Source organism: Papaver somniferum, unplaced genomic scaffold, assembly GCF_003573695.1.
Source record: "Papaver somniferum cultivar HN1 unplaced genomic scaffold, ASM357369v1 unplaced-scaffold_117, whole genome shotgun sequence".
NCBI lineage: Eukaryota > Viridiplantae > Streptophyta > Magnoliopsida > Ranunculales > Papaveraceae > Papaver > Papaver somniferum.
This window is the reverse complement of record NW_020620714.1, coordinates 2,680,210-2,699,137: the sequence shown is the minus strand read 5'-3', so window position 1 is coordinate 2,699,137 and position 18,928 is coordinate 2,680,210. Positions and strand designations below refer to the sequence as shown.

The 18,928-nt window shown below is 36.1% G+C and overlaps 2 protein-coding genes across 3 annotated transcripts; both read left to right on the top strand.

Annotated features, from left to right (window-relative positions):
- Positions 1-10,662: 10,662 nt before the first annotated feature.
- Positions 10,663-13,501, top strand: LOC113329992 (terpene synthase 10-like). The gene is made up of 7 exons (XM_026576846.1): positions 10,663-10,986; positions 11,086-11,350; positions 11,477-11,867; positions 11,950-12,168; positions 12,297-12,438; positions 12,563-12,817; positions 12,896-13,501. The coding sequence occupies exons 1-7, from the start codon at positions 10,729-10,731 to the stop codon at positions 13,190-13,192; spliced, it is 1,827 nt and encodes a 608-aa protein (XP_026432631.1). The 5' UTR covers positions 10,663-10,728; the 3' UTR covers positions 13,193-13,501.
- Positions 13,502-15,140: 1,639 nt separating this feature from the next.
- On the top strand, positions 15,141-18,089 carry LOC113329590 (terpene synthase 10-like). 2 transcript variants are annotated; one of them, XM_026576450.1, is made up of 7 exons: positions 15,141-15,271; positions 15,417-15,681; positions 15,724-16,114; positions 16,209-16,427; positions 16,544-16,682; positions 17,352-17,609; positions 17,719-18,089. In XM_026576450.1, exons 1-7 carry the CDS (start codon positions 15,191-15,193, stop codon positions 18,013-18,015), a joined length of 1,650 nt encoding a protein of 549 aa, XP_026432235.1. In that variant the 5' UTR covers positions 15,141-15,190; the 3' UTR covers positions 18,016-18,089. The 2 variants fall into 2 exon arrangements, with proteins under 2 accessions (XP_026432235.1, XP_026432234.1); XM_026576449.1 differs by having other exon boundaries at positions 15,417-16,114.
- Positions 18,090-18,928: the final 839 nt, after the last annotated feature.

The following is an 18,928-nucleotide window of genomic DNA, read 5'->3' as shown; positions in this document are numbered from 1 at the left end:
TGGTAAACTACATAGAGATGAGAAAGGAGCAAAAGTGGATCAAAAGTTGTATCGATCTATTATTGGAGGCCTTTTGTATCTTACAACTACTAGACCTGATATTTATTTCAGTGTTGGTTGTTGTGCCAGGTTTCAGGAAAATCCAAAGGAATCTCATCTTGCAGCTGCAAAAAGGATCATTCGATATATTAATCACACTGCCGGGTATGGTTTATCTTACGCTTTTGATACTAACACTAATTTATCTGCTTATTCAGATGCTGATTGGGTAGGATGTGTAGAACAAAGAAAAAGTACATCAGACATTGTATAACAATGATCAAGACTGATGCTTTCTCATTATTATAGCTACGGATCTTCAACAACAGTGATATTAAACTTACAAACTTTGGATCATTGGAGTACTTGGAAGTGACGAAGATTTAGAAGAATGTTGAATATTAGATATGTGGAATAGGAGCTACTAAAGTTTATTTATCTTTTTTGTATTCCATATGTATTGATAGTTTTGTCACTAAAATTGACAAAGGGGGAGATTGTTAGAGCATTGCTCGGTCGAACTCGCATGCGTTCTCAAGCATGTTTATCAATGTTAGTGACCAAAACTATAAGTCTTGATTTCAAGTCTATTATAGATAAGTCTTGGACTAGGATAGAAAGTGTAGTTGATCTCAAGGACTTCATGGCGATTCATCATACAAGTAGAAGAACTACTCAAGGAACCGGTGGAACTTCTCGACAAAAAAGTATGAGAAGACTTGAACTTATCTATCACTCAAAAGTCTATCTACTCTATCTCATACTCTTTGAGACAAGAAGTCATATGCTATAAATATAGACTTTGATTATACACATTTGGTATTTCGAGACGAGTATACCTCTCCTATCTATATCTCGAAATATGAGTTGGTAAGCTTTTCGCTTTAACCAAGTTTATCTTTACCATGTGACGAAAGTCATGATATGTTTCAGTCATCTTGAAAATTGCTTTGACGAGAAATGGTGTAACAACTGTATAACATCCTCTAAGAATGTCTCAATGATTGGAATGAGAGTTTAGATTACATAACCAATGGTGGACATAAGCATTTTTGTGGAAACACATTTATGTATAAGTCATATTCCTTGAACCAAAGTTTGCGAACTTTGTTGATCAAGAGAACCGGAAGAATGGCGTGATCCAAGTCCGCGAACTCAGTCCGGCCGAAGTTCTCAAACCCGAGAATTTCTGCTATAGTTGAAAAACTACTTGCGTGAAACTAAGTCCTCGAACTCAGTCCGCGAACCGGCGAAGTACTCATACCCGAGAATTTATGCTGGAGTTTGTAAACTCTTCCCGGTAACTTAAATCCGCAAACCTAGTCTGCGAATTTGAGAAGGTTATATATCTGAAGATGATTTTTGAACTTAAACTTAAAAAGACTAAGGAATGCAATGTGCAAACCGTGTCTATCAAAGTTCATGAACCGATTCAAGTGAATCAAATCATCTTTGCTTCAGTTATGACTTGTGTAGTACATGAGATTTCCTTGCAATTGAAAAACTCTCTAACTAGTTCATTTGAAGTCATTTGAACTAATTATGGTGAAGAAGAACATGGTTGATATTAAATTCTCATATGGCTAACCATTTGGTTAACTATTGTTGAACCACGTTTGGGTAAGGTTAACAAAGCTAGAAGCGTGCATTGTCAAGTGTGTGTAACAAGCTAAATTTTCAATCTAACGGTTGAGAAATATTAGCTTGAATCTAAATCAGGTTTTCATCTAACAGGGGATATTGATTGCTTTGTTACCAAGGTAACTTAATTGCAAACCCTGATTTGAAAGACTGTATAAGGATAACTCTATAATCTATGCAAAACTAATACCCACACCTCACGTGTGATACTAGTTTGCATACTAGAGTCGGTTCTCCTTTAACCTTTGGTTTTCTTCTTCTAAAACCAGGTTAACAACTTAAAGACTTCATAGGGATTGTAAAGCCAGACCGATACTACTTTTATCGTAGTTGTGTGATCTGATCTTGCATCTTCTATCGTACGAGTACAATCAGATTGATTGGCTTCAGATTGAAATCTCCGATAGGCAAGATATACAAAGTAATCACAAACATCTTCGTCTCATTGTTTGCGATTTTGCAACATCTTGTTTCGCTACCATACGATTAAGACTTGTCTGTGTGAGACATATTTGTTTATTGTCAAGTCTTCGACTTTGGGTCATAGCAACTGTTGGTTGTGGGTGAGATCATCTAAGGGAATCAAGTGCGAAATATCCTGATGGGATCAGAGGCATAGGGAGTACAACTGTACCTTGGATCAGTGAGAGACTGATTGGGGTTCAACTACATTCCAGTCCGAAGTTAGCTTGGAGTAGGCTAGTGTCTGTAGCGGCTTTATACAGTGTGTGTTCAATCTGGACTAGGTCCCGGGGTTTTTCTGCATTTGCGGTTTCCTCGGTAACAAAATTTCTGGTGTCTGTGTTATTTCAATTTCCGCATTATATTGTTTTATCTTTATAATTAAAATAATACAGGTTGTGCGTTAGATCATCAATTAGAGTAATCCAACCTTTGGTTGTTAATTGTCATTTATTGATCCGGATATTGGTCTTTGGTACCATTCAAGTTATTCCTTGTATTGGATTAGAACTTGCAGTTGTTGCTTGAGTAAATCAAATCAAGAAGAGAGATATAACAAATGTTGGGAAGTATTTCTTCATGTAGTTATAAAATCTTGGTAAACAAATGTTGAAATATTATATCACCAAAGCTGATGTAAAAAATTTAAAAAGGAAAGTAAACATTACTTAGTGTAACTTGCTAGATTTTCTGTAAACTGATTTATAACCAATAAAATGTATTCTCGGATTTACCTCAACGAGGCGTCATGACCTTCGATGTTTGGCGAACTTATGCATGCAATATAGCGGACCTCCGATCATAATCTGCAGCCTTTTCCATATCTTACAACGCCTCTTGCCATCCCGCTTGAGTATTTGCCCTTAAATTTGGAAAATACATGAACCAAGTACCATAAAATAAACACCCTTAGTAATTTTTATATCCTCTGTAAGGTCATATGTTGGCGACTCGGGAATTACCACCACGCAATTCGTTAATATATATGTCTTTAGACCAAAATTAGCAATTCCACCACTTCTTTAAATCCGTATGCTTTTGCTGTGTTGTTGCCTCAAAGTACAACAAAAATGAATTTTTGTATTGATCTTCTGCCAACCAACTTTCTTGGTTAAATGGAATATCATCTCCCACCCAGAAGGTATAGGAAGTACCAATCTAATGGTGTTATGCCTGTAAAAAAATTCAATTTTTAACTGAATTTGTAAATACTCGTATTGATTGCATAAAAAAAGATAAGTCAAAATAAATCACGTACCTATGTTGAAGTCATTGAAATGAAAGTGTGTCTAGTATACCCCAAGGTTCCATGAATATACCCCCACCAATTTGGGCGTATTTTTATGCGCTCACATTGTACCAACCACCTCTTCGTTTTTGATGAGTAATATCATGTTTTATTATTTTATATTGATGACCTTGACTTGATGTTAATTTTCGACCGGAAAGTAGAGTGGAATTGCTCTCTTCCATCCCCTAAGATTATTGAATTTTTGTTTAAAATATTTAGAGAGTAATAAAATTGTTGTGAGTAGAGAAGATTGAAATAGTGTTGAATTTATAAAGATAGACAAAATATGTTCGTTATTTTGCCGTTGAAATATTACTGTTTCTGCAACAACTTGGTACGGTCATATCAGATTGAGACGAGGCTCGACTTAGTTTGAGACGATGCTCGGCTCAATTCGATACGATCCCACCAATATGCAACGGTCGTCTCTGTTTGTCCCGGAAACCAATTTCTCCAATGCACAAAAGTGAGTTTGTACATCCACATGGCATGACAAACAATCAAATTAGGCTAGTCTCATTGGAGATGTTCTGAGGAAACATGGTTGCGTAAACTCTTCAGGTTCTCTTTCTATCTATCTTGATGTTGAGATTTATCTTGAGCTTAAGAAGAAATTGACCGAAGACAGTAATAATAGAGGGCGACAAGATAACTTGGAATTTTAGGCTGAAAATACCAAAATAATTGCACACAATCCTCCCAAAACTTAGTAACAAATACAAATTATTGCAATGATCTTCCAACATTACAAACTTAGTAACGTCGGCACGATGTTACAAGGAACATAACCATTACAAAGGCGACCATTATAATTTTCCTGATCTCGCATAATGAAAGGGGGTGCGTTTATTGTGAAGCACCGGTAAATAAGATGAACAAGAAGGAATGATCACTGCTCAACTTGTGTAGATGAAAAACAAATGACCAGTACTTTATCGTCTAAATCACGCGTGCTGTTTGTAGACGTATTTAACAGAAATTAACGGCCCTAGTTAAAGTAATTAATTTTTATGTTAATTTATGAATGGTCAAGCGATCAAACAATTGGTCAACCATTTGACTGGACCTAAAACCAACTCTGGTCAAAGTTGGGACTTAATCACTGAGAACATTTGGAATGCAAGGGGTCAAGGTTTTATAATTGAAGGACACATAGGATTTAAGATCTTTTTCACCAAAGTTTCATCTCCAATGCAAAGGTAAAGGTCATAAAAAAAATGACATGATTAATTGGGGGTAAAGAAAAAAGTTTTGATTAGATTTTCTTCATGATTCTGGTTAGATAAGAATTATTTTATCTAATTTTAAATAAAAACCGTTAGATAAGATTTTGGAGATTGGAAATGAACTTTAGATACAAAAATTTATCTCTAATCATTTTTGTCTTCTAGCAATGGCAACTAAAAAAAGGTGTTTATCAGATCATCGGATGACCTTGACCTCAAACATGTGGAAATGGGCTAATATAGCATTTCATGGGACCTTAAGTCAAAAAAAACCCTGGAGGAGGTAAGGGTTCGAACCCTGAATCTTGTAATTGCTAGTAGTATTTAGGGACCACTACTAATTACTGTACTAACCCATCAAAAACAAAAAAAAAAAAGTCAAAAAAAAAACCAAAAAAATTTTTACACGCAACAACGACGACCGTCATCAAGTATATACCATTAATTAGATTCATTTAAGTGACGCTTCAATCTTCAAAGGTTTAGGTGTAGTTGTTATCATTTGTACGAAATGAATCCAATTCCTAACGCAATAAACAAAATGAACGAGACAAGAAACATATTAGACCTACCAATGATAAAAGACATTCGTACCGCCTCCCACACAAAGATAAGAAAATTGTGGACGAAAGAGCTAAAGATGTGTGATACAATGCATTATTGGCCAGGGCATGTGAAGAGCTCTGATACGTCACTCCGACACTTTTGGTTGATTATGCGTAGCAACTAGCCAACTCCTACGTTACTAGTTACTTGAAGGTTTTGGCACATAGTGATGATGTGCTATGTCGTTCCTGTATTGATCCTTTCCTCTTCTTTTTTGGATTCAACTAATGTAAGTTTCACTAGAAAAATCGTGACACAATTGAAATGAATTAGTTTGTGTTTATGAAGAAAACCATGTTGGATTAACTTCAACATAGAAGTCACTAACAAGCTGGTTAGGACAAGATTAGGAAATTGATGTAATCCTAAGGAAATTAGAAGTCATCTAGTTCTAAGAAAAGGAAAGACATGTAATACGGTAATAGGACTAAGAAAAGGAATTCATAGTTCTATATATATATGATCACCAAAGTTGTGGTTGATCATATGAGCAAGATAAGAGCTTGTGTTTAGTTTTGAGAGATTTTCTAAACATCAATAAAGAGAGTTGTCTTTATATAAGCTAAGTTTCATCTTGCAGTTGCCATTAATTGGTATCAGATCTTGTTTCTGAGCCATGGAAAACGAAACCACCATTGTGGGTGCAAAACAGTTCACGCCACCATCAATACAAGTTCCAATCCTCAGCGCCACAAACTACACAGTATGGGCCATGAGAATGAAGGTACTGATGAAAATCTACAAGGTGTGGGATACAATTGATCCTGGTACATTGGACCCAGACAAAAACAATGTTGCCAATGGATTACTCTTTCAAGCAATCCCAGAATGTCTTGTTCTACAAGTTGGTGAACAAGAAACTTCAAAGAAAATTTGGGATGCAATAAAGGCACGTAATCTCGGAGCTGATCGAGTTAAAGAAGCTCGTCTGCAAAACTTAATGTCTGAATTTGAAAGAGTGAAGATGAAAGAAACAGATACCATTGATACTCTTGCTGGAAAGCTATCAGAGATAGCCTCAAAAGCTGCGTCACTTGGACAATCCATTGATGAAGATAAACTGGTAAAGAAGTTTCTCAATAGTTTACCAAGATCCAAGTATATTCATATCATAGCTTCTCTCGAACAAGTCTTAGATTTAAAGAAGACTAGTTATGAAGATATAATTGGAAGATTGAAAGCATATGAAGAGAGAATCCTTGATGAAGAAAATAATGGAGAAACTCAAGGAAAACTCTTGTACACAAACTCTTACCAACAAAACTCTGCGAGGTCGTGGAAGAGGTGGTAGAGTAAACAGAGGCCGAGGAAGGGGAGGAAGGTTTAACTCACAAGATAGAACAACAAGTCAGAATGATCAAAACCAAGGGAAAGAAAAGAAGGATAGATCAAACATTATTTGTTACAGATGTGATAAACCAGGACACTTCTCCTTTGTATGCCCTGAAAGAATACAAAAGATGGAAGAAGCAAACAAGAATGAAACAAGGGAAGCAGATACAACTCTTTTCATGCACGAAGTTGTATTCTTAAACGAATGGAAACTAATACCAAAGAACTACGAATCAAAGGATGGTTAATAAGGAATCTGGTATTTAGATAATGGAGCCAGCAATCACAGGACTGGTAAGAGACACTACTTTTCTGAACTCAATGAGAAAATCAAAAGACGAGTGAAGTATGGGGATGGATCTTCTATAGAAATTGAAGGGAAAGGATCAATTCTATTTCAGAGCAAGACCAGAGAACAGAAGCTTGTCACAAACATCTACTTCATCCCAAACTTACAAAGCAACATTCTAAGTTTATGACAAGCTACAGAAGTTGGATGTGATGTTAGAATGCGACAAGATTATCTAACAGTTCATGACCCAAGTGGAAGACTTTTAGTTAGAGTCTCACGCTCACAGAATAGACTCTACAAGATAAGTCTCATGATTGGAAGGCCATTGTGTCTGAATATGAGACTGGAAGATCAGATATGGAAGTGGCATGCAAGATTAGGACACATAAGCTTTAGAACTTTAAAGGCAATGTCTCAGAACAAGATGGTTCGAGGGCTACCACAGATAAACGATGAATCAAGGATCTTCGAATCATGTTTAGTTGGGAAACAAACGCGTCAAGGTTTTCCAAAAGCAACAACATTCAGAGCCTCAAAGCTATTAGAGCTTCTTCATGCTGATTTATGTGGTCCTATTACACCACAAACCCTTGCAAATAACAAATGCATATTTGTTATTATAGATGACTTCTTAAGATATATGTGGTCTATTCTTATGAAAGAAAAGAGTGAAGCATTTGACAGATTCAAAGCTTTCAGAAATCTGATAGAAAAAGAGGAGGTCAAAATGCTTAGAACTGATAGAGGAGGAGAGTTCACTTCCTTAGAGTTCAACAAGTTCTGTGAGTCAAATGGAATCAAAAGGCAACTCACAGCACCATATACACCACAACAAAACGGAGTGGTGGAGAGGAGAAACAGGACTCTAATGGAGATGACAAGAAGTTCTTTAAAGGCTATGCAGGTACCTAATTATCTATGTGGAGAAGCTGTACGACACTCCACATACCTAATAAACAGGATACCTACGAAAGCTCTGAAAGACATGACTCCATATGAAAGTTTGCGAAAGAGAAAACCAAACATAGATCATTTAAGAGTGTTTGGTTTCAAAGCATACGCAAAAGTTGATTCTGCAACTCTTAAGAAACTGGATGATCGATCTCAGACTCTTGTGCATCTAGGAATTGAGCCTGGATCCAAAGCTTACAAATTATTCAATCCAACAACGAAAAGAGTAATAGTGAGTCGAGATGTGGTATTCGATGAAAAAGCAAACTGGAACTGGAAAGAAACTAATGATGGACCAAGTAGGGATCCAGGAATGTTTCACATGAGATGGGGTCAAGTAATTGATGAAGGCCAAGGACCCATAATCATCAATACCAATGGAAACAATGATGTTAATCAAGAAGAAGAAGAGAATAATGAAAACACTGAGAATAACGAAGAAGAAGAAGAGGAGATCGATGAAATAACTCAACCTATTCCACTGCGAAAATCAACAAGACAGATAAAAAATCCACAGTATCTGAAGGATCATGTTCTTCAAGCTGCAGAAGAATGTGAGATTATGCTACTTTCTGTTAATGATGAACCAAGGAATTTTCAGGAAGCAAAGGTCTCGACTAAATGGACACAAGCATGTAGAGAAGAAATTATTTCAATCAACAGAAACAAGACTTGGTTTCTAGTTGATAAGCCAGGTAGGGTAAAAGTGATTAGCATCAAGTGGATCTTAAAGGTTAAAATAAATGCTGATGGAACTATTAACAAATATAAGGCAAGACTTGTAGCTAAGGGATACGTTCAAGAATCAGGCATAGACTTTGATGAAGTTTTCACACCAGTTTCTAGACTAGAGACAATTCGTCTCTTAATAGCAGAAGCTGCATCAAACTCTTGGGAAATACATCATTTAGACGTAAAGACGGCATTCTTGCATGGCGAACTAAGTGAAGATGTTTATGTTGAACAACCAGAAGGTTTCGAAGTAAAGGGACAAGAACATAGAGTTTACAAGTTGACAAAAGCTCTCTATGGTCTAAGACAAGCCCCTCGAGCCTTGAATACAAAGTTAGATCAAATCTTAAAGTGAATGAGATTCATAAAGTGTTCTAAAGAAACTTCTGTATACAGAAGAGAAGAAAAGGGAACGCTTCTTGTGATTGCAGTCTATGTAGATGATTTATTTTTGACTGGCAACTCTCTTAAGGTGATCAATGAGTTCAAGAGAGAAATGTCATCAAAGTTTGAGATGTCAGACCTCGAAAAACTCACTTATTACCTTGGCATAGAAGTCCATCAAGGAGTAGATGGGATTCAGATTAAACAAGAAGCTTATGCAAGGATAATTCTGAAAGAATCCGGACTCGAAACTTGTAATCCAACAAGAATTCCAATGGAATTTGGACTGAAAATTTCAAAAGCACAAGAGGAGCATGAGATTGATCCAACGAGTTATAAAAGAAATGTTGGATGTCTAAGATACTTATTACACACAAGACCAGATTTGGCTTTCTCTGTGGGAGTAGCAAGCCGTTATATGCATAGTCCACGCAAGTCTCATGGTGATGTAATAAAGTAGATATTGAGATATCTAAGAGGAACAATCAGCTGTGGATTGAAGTATGGTCGAGGAGGATCAAAAGAAATTGTTGGGTATAGTGACAACAGTCATAATAGTGACCAAGATGATGGAAAAGGTACAACTGGTCATATATTTTATCTAGGAGAAGCACCTATTACATGGTGTTCACAGAAGCAAGACATTGTTGCCCTCTCATCCTGTGAAGCTCAGTTTATGGATGCAACAGAAGCAGCTAAACAATCAAGATGGATTCAAGAATTATTGGGTGAAATCAAAGGAAGAGAACCTGAAAAAGTTCTCATCAAGATTGATAATAAGTCTGCAATTGTACTCACTAAAAATCCAGTGTTTCATGGGAAGACGAAACACATTCACAAAAGGTATCATTTCATACGAGAATGTATCGAGAAGGAGATCATCAACGTTGAACACATACCAGGAACTGAGCAGAAAGCAGATATATTGACAAAGGCATTAGCTCGGATCAAGTTTGAAGAAATGAGGAAATTAATAGGAATACAAGATTTCTCACAAGCACAGTTGAAGCTTAAGGGGGAGAATGTTGGACTAACTTCAACATAGAAGTCACTAACAAGCTGGTTAGGACAAGATTAGGAAATTGATGTAATCCTAAGGGAATTAGAAGTCATCTAGTTCTAAGAAAAGAAAAGACATGTAATAAGGTAATAGGACTAGGAAACGGAATTCACAGTTTTATATATATATGATCATCAAAATTGTGGTTGATCATATTAGCAAGATAAGAACTTGTGTTTAGTTTTGAGAGATTTTCTAAACATCAATAAAGAGAGTTGTCTTTATATAAGCTAAGTTTCATCTTGCAGTTGCCATTAAACCAATGGCCTTTCATCGTCCATTCCGACATCCAATACTTTCTATAATTCTTGATCAACTGCTTAATCTGCATCTATAGAATAATTAGTACTCAATGGTGATACGCACTCGTATAGGGTAGTGAAGATATAAACCGTACAAGGATCACGGTTGCGGTTGCGGTTGCGGTTGAGTAAGCATCATAATGCATTGTGGGGTTTACTTAAAACCAATCTGGACTTTTGAGATGGAGGAAAACCTGATAAATGTGTAACATATTTTTCTCCACGTATATTGGTGGAATGAAAGAGTGGAAGCTCTGGACCCAATGTAAAGGTGGAAAACGGTGGAGGACGTCATGGTATGGATAACTGGCGAAGGTTGGTTGTCAATTAAAATGTCGTAAATCCTATATATATGCAAACACCATTTAACCATTCACTTGGAATATGGTCCCTCCCTAAAATATGCAACTATGGCTTTTTATGGAAATCATCATCTCTTCATCCAAACCCAAACCGTACCCACGCTTAGAAGCTTGAAACCAGCATTACTACTACATACACAGCCTTCAAGTGTTGTTCCAAATACTCGAAGAAGTTCACATGTACATCACGTTGTGAATCCTCAAACAACCAACACCGATCCATTGTTATTGACAAGGCGGTCTGCCAACTATCACCCAAATATTTGGGATTATGAGTTTGTAGAATCTCTAACTAGTGATTATAAGGTGAGTACTGTATATCCAGCCATCGAGGCGTCAAGCTGAAATAGCAATATTTACGTATATATTTTTAATTGTTCTAATAATTACCTTGTTCATGGACAGAGTGAGATCTGTACGAATAGAGCCGAAAAGCTGAAGGAATATGTAAGAGACATGTTCGATGCAGCCAGTGGATTGCCGTATTCGTTGAAGCTGGTCGATACTATCCAAAGGCTAGGACTGGATTATCATTTCCATGCTGAGATCAAGAAAGCCCTCGACAAAATCTATATTAATAGCAAAAATTATCATGTTTCTCAGAATAACCAGACTATAGAAGCACTAAAGTTCAGGCTCTTTAGACAACATGGTTATGAAATCTCTCAAGGTTCTCTCTCTATTTATCTACATTCCACAGACTCAATTTTTATTTTTACTTTAACAATGAATGCAACTCTCTTCGGTTTCGATTTTGAATTTGTAACCGATAGTTTTGTGGAATTTATCATCTCAGATGCTTTAAAGAGATTCATAGAAGAGATAAATCAGAACAAAGGAAATGCTAAAGACTTGGAGGGTCTGCTGAGTTTATATGAAGCTTCATTCTATGCTTACCAAGGGGAAGAAGTTTTGATTGAAGCCCAACAAGTCACAAGCAAACATCTCAAGAACTGCCTAAAAGAAAGAAATGATAACAGAAGTAGCATGTCGATTTTTTTGGAAGAGGAGATTAGTCAATCCTTGGATCTTCCTTTGTTGTGTAGAGTGCCGAGAATGGAGGTTCGGCGGTACATAAATATGTATGAGATGAAACAGGATATGAATCCTACCTTGCTCGAATTTGCTAAACTCGACTTCAATATTGTGCAAGCAACATACCATGAAGATCTGAAATATGCTTCCAGGTTGTTTTTTTCTCCCCCTCACTTCAACGTTCACGTGCTTAATCATAACGTGCATTCTAATGATTTGTTTGTTATCAATTAGGTGGTGGAAGGACTTAGCCCTTGATGAGTCACTAGGTTTTGCTAGAAACAGATTAGTGGAATGTTTTCATTGGAGTATAGGGCTTAACCCTGAGCCTAAATCCGGAAATGTGAGGAGGCAAATCACAAAAATAGCTTACCTGATTACTGTAATTGATGACGTTTATGATGTTTATGGTTCTTTGAATGAACTCAAGCTATTTACGGAAGCTGTGGAAAGGTACATACAAATAATTAAATGGTCACCACATCTTCTCATCATTCATTAGGGTTCGATTTTAGAGACCGACAAAGATGCTCGCAAATGACATGAATTTAAATAACACTACACATTTGATATTTTTACAGGTGGGATATAAACACAGTGGATAACCTTCCACATTACATGAAGATATGTTTTTTTGCTCTGTATAACACCGTTAATGAAATGGGTTATGAGAATCTAAGAAGCAACATTAATCTAGACGTTATTCCGTACTTGAAGAAATCGGTATACCTTTTGTTCTATATTTACTTGTCTCATCTTCTAGCCTTCATGTTTTCACAAAGAATTCTAGTGTATGTCGATGAATGTTAATTAACTGGATATTGTATACGTATGTATGACATTTCAGTGGGAAAATATATGCAAAGCATTCTTGGTAGAGGCTACATGGTACTACAGTGGTTACATACCAACATTAGAAGAATATACAAACAACGCATGGATTTCGGTATCAGGGCCTCTGCTGAGCATCCATGCTTATTGTCAACTTGGAGAGAAGGAAAATACAAAAGAAGCATTTGAGTACATGAGCAAAAACCAATGTGATCTCATACATTGGTCATCTATGATCTTTCGACTTGCAAATGATTTGGCAACTTCAAAGGTATACACCTGCACATTTAAGTATTGCAAATTTATTGTGATAATACTAACTGCTAGATGTTTATGATGTCAAATATAGAATGAGCTAGAAAGGGGAGATGCTGCAACATCAGTACAATGTTACATGCATGAAACAGGTGTCTCGGAGTTTGTTGCTCGTGAACATATGCAGCATCTGATAAGTGCTTCATGGGGAAAAATAAATACAACTCTATCGTCTTCACAGGGTGTTTTATCAAGTTCCTTTATCAACACTGTCCAAAATTTAGCTAGAATGGGGCAGTATACGTACCAATTTGGAGATGGTCATGGCATACCAAATCGCGAATCAAAAGATCGGATAATGTCCATTATTGTTAAACCCATTCCAGTTTAAGAGATGGAAGGCTGAAATAAACTAATATTTATTTAAAGTTACACGAAAATGTAATTCTTGTTTGTTAGAGTCGTTGTAAAGAGTTCTCTAAAATTCAAAGCCGTAGAGAAATTAACCAAAAGTATACTGTACCCTATAAATAGGCATCAAGAACACTCGTTAATTTTTGAAGAAAGACCAAAAAAAGGTTTGATAACGGTGATCATTCTTTACTTCACGACCCAACATGTTATCTTACATCTGTAAGAGTTCATAATGTCTATTTTCTATATTCAATAACAGTTCCTTTTTGGCAGTGTTTTAGATTAATCTTAAGACTTCCTTCACTTCACTGGTAGCTTTACAGTTTCTCAACATTTAATGTGAAATTAGCATCCACACGACAGAAGTGCATTGTTCAATGTCAATGGTGTTTGAATTCAGTTAGTTTTGTATGAAACTGTTTAAAGCTAAATAAATTACTATTCAATTCATTTTCCCTTAATCGTATATACCACCTTCAACTTTTCTTAAGTGCTACTTCCTTTTCCGATGTACCTACTTATTTTCTATAAGACCTTGTAAAACTGATTTGGAGAGTAGCATAACTAAAGTGGTATTTGAAGCAGTTACGATTGGGAAAATTGGTACCCGAGCGTAGCAGGAATCAGGATCATAAACGGAAATTAGTGGTTCGAACCAAACATGGGAGAAATAATAAGAAAGAAACAGAAGATAAAGAAACATACACAACCACAACACAAGATATACGTGGTTCACCTTTACAGGCTACATCCATGGTCAACACCACTAGAAAACTTTCATTAAATCAAAGACCAGTACATGCTCTTTCCGCAACATAAGACAAAACCAAACAGTTAACAAGACATACCCGACAACACCATCGAAGAAACTATAGAATCAATTCTCTAACCATTCCTCAAACCATCCTCATGTCTTCTCTTCTAGACCTTCTTCACAATTGATAGTAACAGAGGAGAAACATGAAAACACTAGAAACTTGGTTTCGAGAAAAGCCCCAAACCCTAAACAGTAGAACACCAATCTCCTCTCTATAAGTTTTTTTCCCACACCAAAATTGACCTTCACGGTAGCACATGATCCTCCCTAACAAAGAGACCAAAATCCTAAGCACAAGAATTTACAACTCTTATAGGTTGGATGTCTACAAACCTGCAATTCTAGTCTTATATATAGAGAACACAAACTTGGCCATCAGGTATTAGTCTCCAATTAGGAAACTAAATTCTTTCCTAAACTCTACCAAACCTAGATTAGAAAATCCATCTCAATATGAAAACGGACTTAAACTAGGAAACCCACGGTTTTCCTAACAGTTACTTCTTCTATTCCGTAAGCAAACCGCAGAGTGCTTCAGCTAACTAGTGACCAAAGACTTTCCAGACCAATGCTGGGGGAAGACCCACGCTCAGACAGTTGAGTATCAGAATGTTGGGTTTAATATCGAAGACTTTTTAAATGTCTTGTAGGAATATTGTTAAGATTGTGGAATTTTATATTGCCTCCTATGAGCTGTGGAATTTTAGTGACATTTGAATCTCGAAAGGTTTAGTCGAATTGTTTGCTTTGGCCTTAGTTGGGTTAGTTTATTTCTTCTTTCCAGTTTGATTGGTTGTAAATTTGGTTCTTCTTTTTGCTAATATAGTTCTTTGTTGTATAGAATCTGATTCCCAAACGCAATAAACGAAATGAATGAAACAAGAAATAAACTTGACCTACAAGAAATGACATTCGTATCGTCTACTAAAGAAGATAGGAAAACTGTGGACGAAAGAGCAACATAGGTGTAAGCTCTGTTGATACTATGGTTTTGGGCAGGGCATGTGAAGAGTTATGATATATATGTCTCGGTACACAATGATGAAGTGATATGTCGTGCCTGTATTGATTCTTTCTTTTTGTGGATAGAACTAATGTATGGTGCATGCGCAAATATGCTTTATCCAAAATCGCAACACATTTAAAATGGAATAGTTTATGTGTATGAATATCAATGGCCTTTCATGCGCAAATATACTTTATCCAAAATCGCAACACATTCAAAATGAAATAGTTTATGTATGGATATCAATGGCCTTTCCTTGTCCATTCGGACATCTGATTACTCAATTAAATGTGCTAACGTCAAGCTGAAATAGCATTATTTACGTGTAATATACGATAGATTTTTAATTGAGCTAATAATTACCTTGTTGATGGACAGAGTGAAATCTGTACAAATAGCGCTGAAAAGCTGAAGGAAATTGTAAGAGGCATGTTTGATGGGGCTAGTGGATTGCCTGATTCGTTGAAGCTGATAAATACCATCCAAAGGCTAGGACTGGATTACCATTTCCATGATGAGATCAAGAGCGCCCTCGAAAAAACTTATATTCATAGCAGAAATTGCCATGTTTCTCAGAATGACCTGACCATTGAAGCACTAAAGTTCAGGCTCTTTAGGCAACATGGTTATGAAATCTCTCAAGGTTCGCTCTCTATCTGTACAGATGCCACAACTTTTTTTATAAATGTCTTAAAGAGCTTTACAGAAAAGACTAATGATAACAAAGGCAAGGCTAAAGACTTGGAGGGCCTGCTGAGTTTATATGAAGCTTCATTCTATGCTTACGAAGGGGAGGAAATCTTGAATGAAGCTCAACAAGTCACAATCAAACATCTCAAGAATTGCCTAAAAGAAATAATTAACAACAGAAGTAGCATGTCGATTTTTCTAGAAGAAGAGATTAGTCATTCCTTGGAGCTTCCTTTGTTATGGAGAGTTCCGAGAATGGAGGTCCGATGGTACATAAACATGTCTGAGTTGAAACAAGATATGCACCCTTGCTTGCTTGAATTTGCTAAACTCGACTTCAATATGGTGCAAGCAAAATATCATGAAGATCTAAAATATGCATCAAGGTATACAAAAACTTCATGTTATTTAATGTTTTTTATTCGTGCACTTAATTATAAGAAAGAAGTTAAACGTACATTTTTGTTTGCTATCAATTAGGTGGTGGAGGGAATTGGCCCTTGATAAATCGCTGGGATTTGCTAGAAACAGACTAGTAGAAAGTTTTCTTTGGATTGTAGGGTTTAACTCTGAGCCTAAATTCGGAAATGTGAGGAAACAAGTCACCAAAACTGCTTATCTCGCGACAGTCATTGATGACGTTTATGATGTCTATGGTTCACTGGATGAACTCAAGCTATTTACAGAAGCTGTCCAAAGGTACTTATTGTATTATCGACTTTCCATCTGTCAAGTTTAGGATCCGCTGTCCAGCAACCAAAAAGAGGTGCAAGCAAAATAACCACAATCATGCAAAATATTTTTTTTTGTTACAGGTGGGATATAAAAACAGTGGAAAACCTTCCAGGTTACATGAAGATATGTTTCTTTGCTCTCTATAACACTGTCAACGAAATGGGCTATGAGGTTCTGAGAAACAACAATTTAGACGTTATGCCATACTTAAAGAAATCGGTAATTTCCGTCATATGCATACAGCCATAGTTTTTAAAATCTTACGATTTATGTTTTGAATCTTATGATTCGCTTCAAAATTTTCCAAAATGATTCAAACCTTAATTATGAATCAATTTGACTTTAAAATCTTATGATTCACATTTTGACGCGTGCGATTTGCACCCATTCACAAGTCAGACAAATCTAAATCTGTTCTTTCTATGTAATTTTTATTGTAAATAATTGTTTGAGACATTTTGACTGGCACTAGAGCACACATTGAACTCAAGAGCCATGTCCGCCTAATTAAGTGCCCAACCATTGATCTGAACACTAAATTGTGTTATGTATTCTTCATTATTCATATTTATAATACTAATAACATATATTTAAGCTTATTAATTTATAACTCTAATATGTATATATGTATTTAGAGATTTATTATGAATTTTCGATTCACGATTCCACATATCATTTGATTTTTAAAAATGAAAAACGATTCATGATGCAATTCACGATTTCAGAACCGCCTTTTAATTCTTTAATTTATAATAGGTTCAGTCAAAAAAAATATAAAATGTTTTCACACGAAATGAATACATATGTATTAACATTTGTATCTTAATACATATGTATAAAATGTTCATGAATCTTAACAGGGCACTATACATGTGTATAATATTTCAGTGGGTAGATTTATGCAATGCGTACTTGCTAGAAGCAACATGGTACTATAGTGAATACATACCAACACTTGAAGAATATACAGATATCGCATGGATTACCGTAGGAGGGCCTCTGCTGAGCATTCATGCTTATTGTCTACTTGGAGACCATGAAAATATTACAAAAGAAGCATTAGAATGCATGACCAACAACCAATCTGATCTCATTCGCTGGTCATCCATGATTCTCCGACTTGCAGATGATTTAGTAACCTCGAAGGTAAAAATGGTAGCACATTTAAGTACATATTGTGTTAAATTGGTACTATTTTTCTCTGTTTTGTGATAGTAATAACTCGTAGATGTATATGCATGATAATCAAATATAGGATGAGCTAAAAAGGGGGGATGTTGCAAAATCAGTACAGTGTTACATGCATGAAACTGGCGTCTCAGAGTCTATTGCCCGTGTACATATGCAACATCTGATTCGTGCTTCATGGGAAAAAATGAATACAAGTCTATCTTCTTCACGGGATGTTTTCCCGAGTTCGTTTATCAACACTGTCCAAAATGTAGCTAGAATGGGACAGTATATGTACCAAATCGGAGATGGTCATGGTATACCAAATCGCGAAACAAAAGACAGGATTATGTCCATTATTGTTAAGCCCATCATAGTTTAGGAGATGGGAGGCTTAATGAGCCTACTATTTATGTAACAAAAGGAAATCAATTACACGATTTATTTTTATTTTTATTTTTTGTAAAGAAATGTAATTCCAAAATTCTAGAGAATTATTGCCATAAAACCAATTGAAGAGTGAATTAATGAATTATTGCCGTAGAACCAATTGGCCCATTTGTATGTTGCAGTCGCAGTCGTAGCGCTGGACAGTAGATATCCTACAACACACTTACCAGCTACGAAGACATGATGATGCATATTAAACAAAACCAACAATTAATGAAGCGGTATTTCTTTTATTCTGTGACGTCCAGCCTGGGTTCAATAATGTAAGTTTGTGTTTAGACAAAATTCACACCGTAAATTACATCGCAAAATCTAATGTGTATACCAATCAATTTCTATAACTAAAGTGATCGGGTTTTGAGTCTACAGATATCAATAAGCAGTTCCGTTGTAACGACCAATAAGCATCGATTGAAACATGGCAAATAAGAAGAATTGTGGTCTCATTTCTTCTCGTTTGGCAAGCAGTTTGGTTTTATTGGTTTTGATCATTCTCAATATCAAGTAAGTACAAGCACGTTCTTTTCTTTTGCTTTAAATTTTTGTAATGTTTTTTTTTTAATTTCTCTTGGTTAATCTGGCTAATGAGATCGTATAATAATGATGTAGAGAAGTTCATGTCGTTAATGGTGCTGGTGGTGCATGTGGTGGGGCCAAAGGTCTTCTTCCAATAACGCCGTATGCCCCAGACCAGGATTGCGGAACCTACAATTGTGGGTGTGATGGTGCCTGTGCAGATATATATGGCAACACATATGGAAGATGGACTGCTGGGCAGTTTACTGACGGAACAATAGAGGGTTATTATTGGTGTATGTGTTGTAATGTTGATCCTAACTTATGAT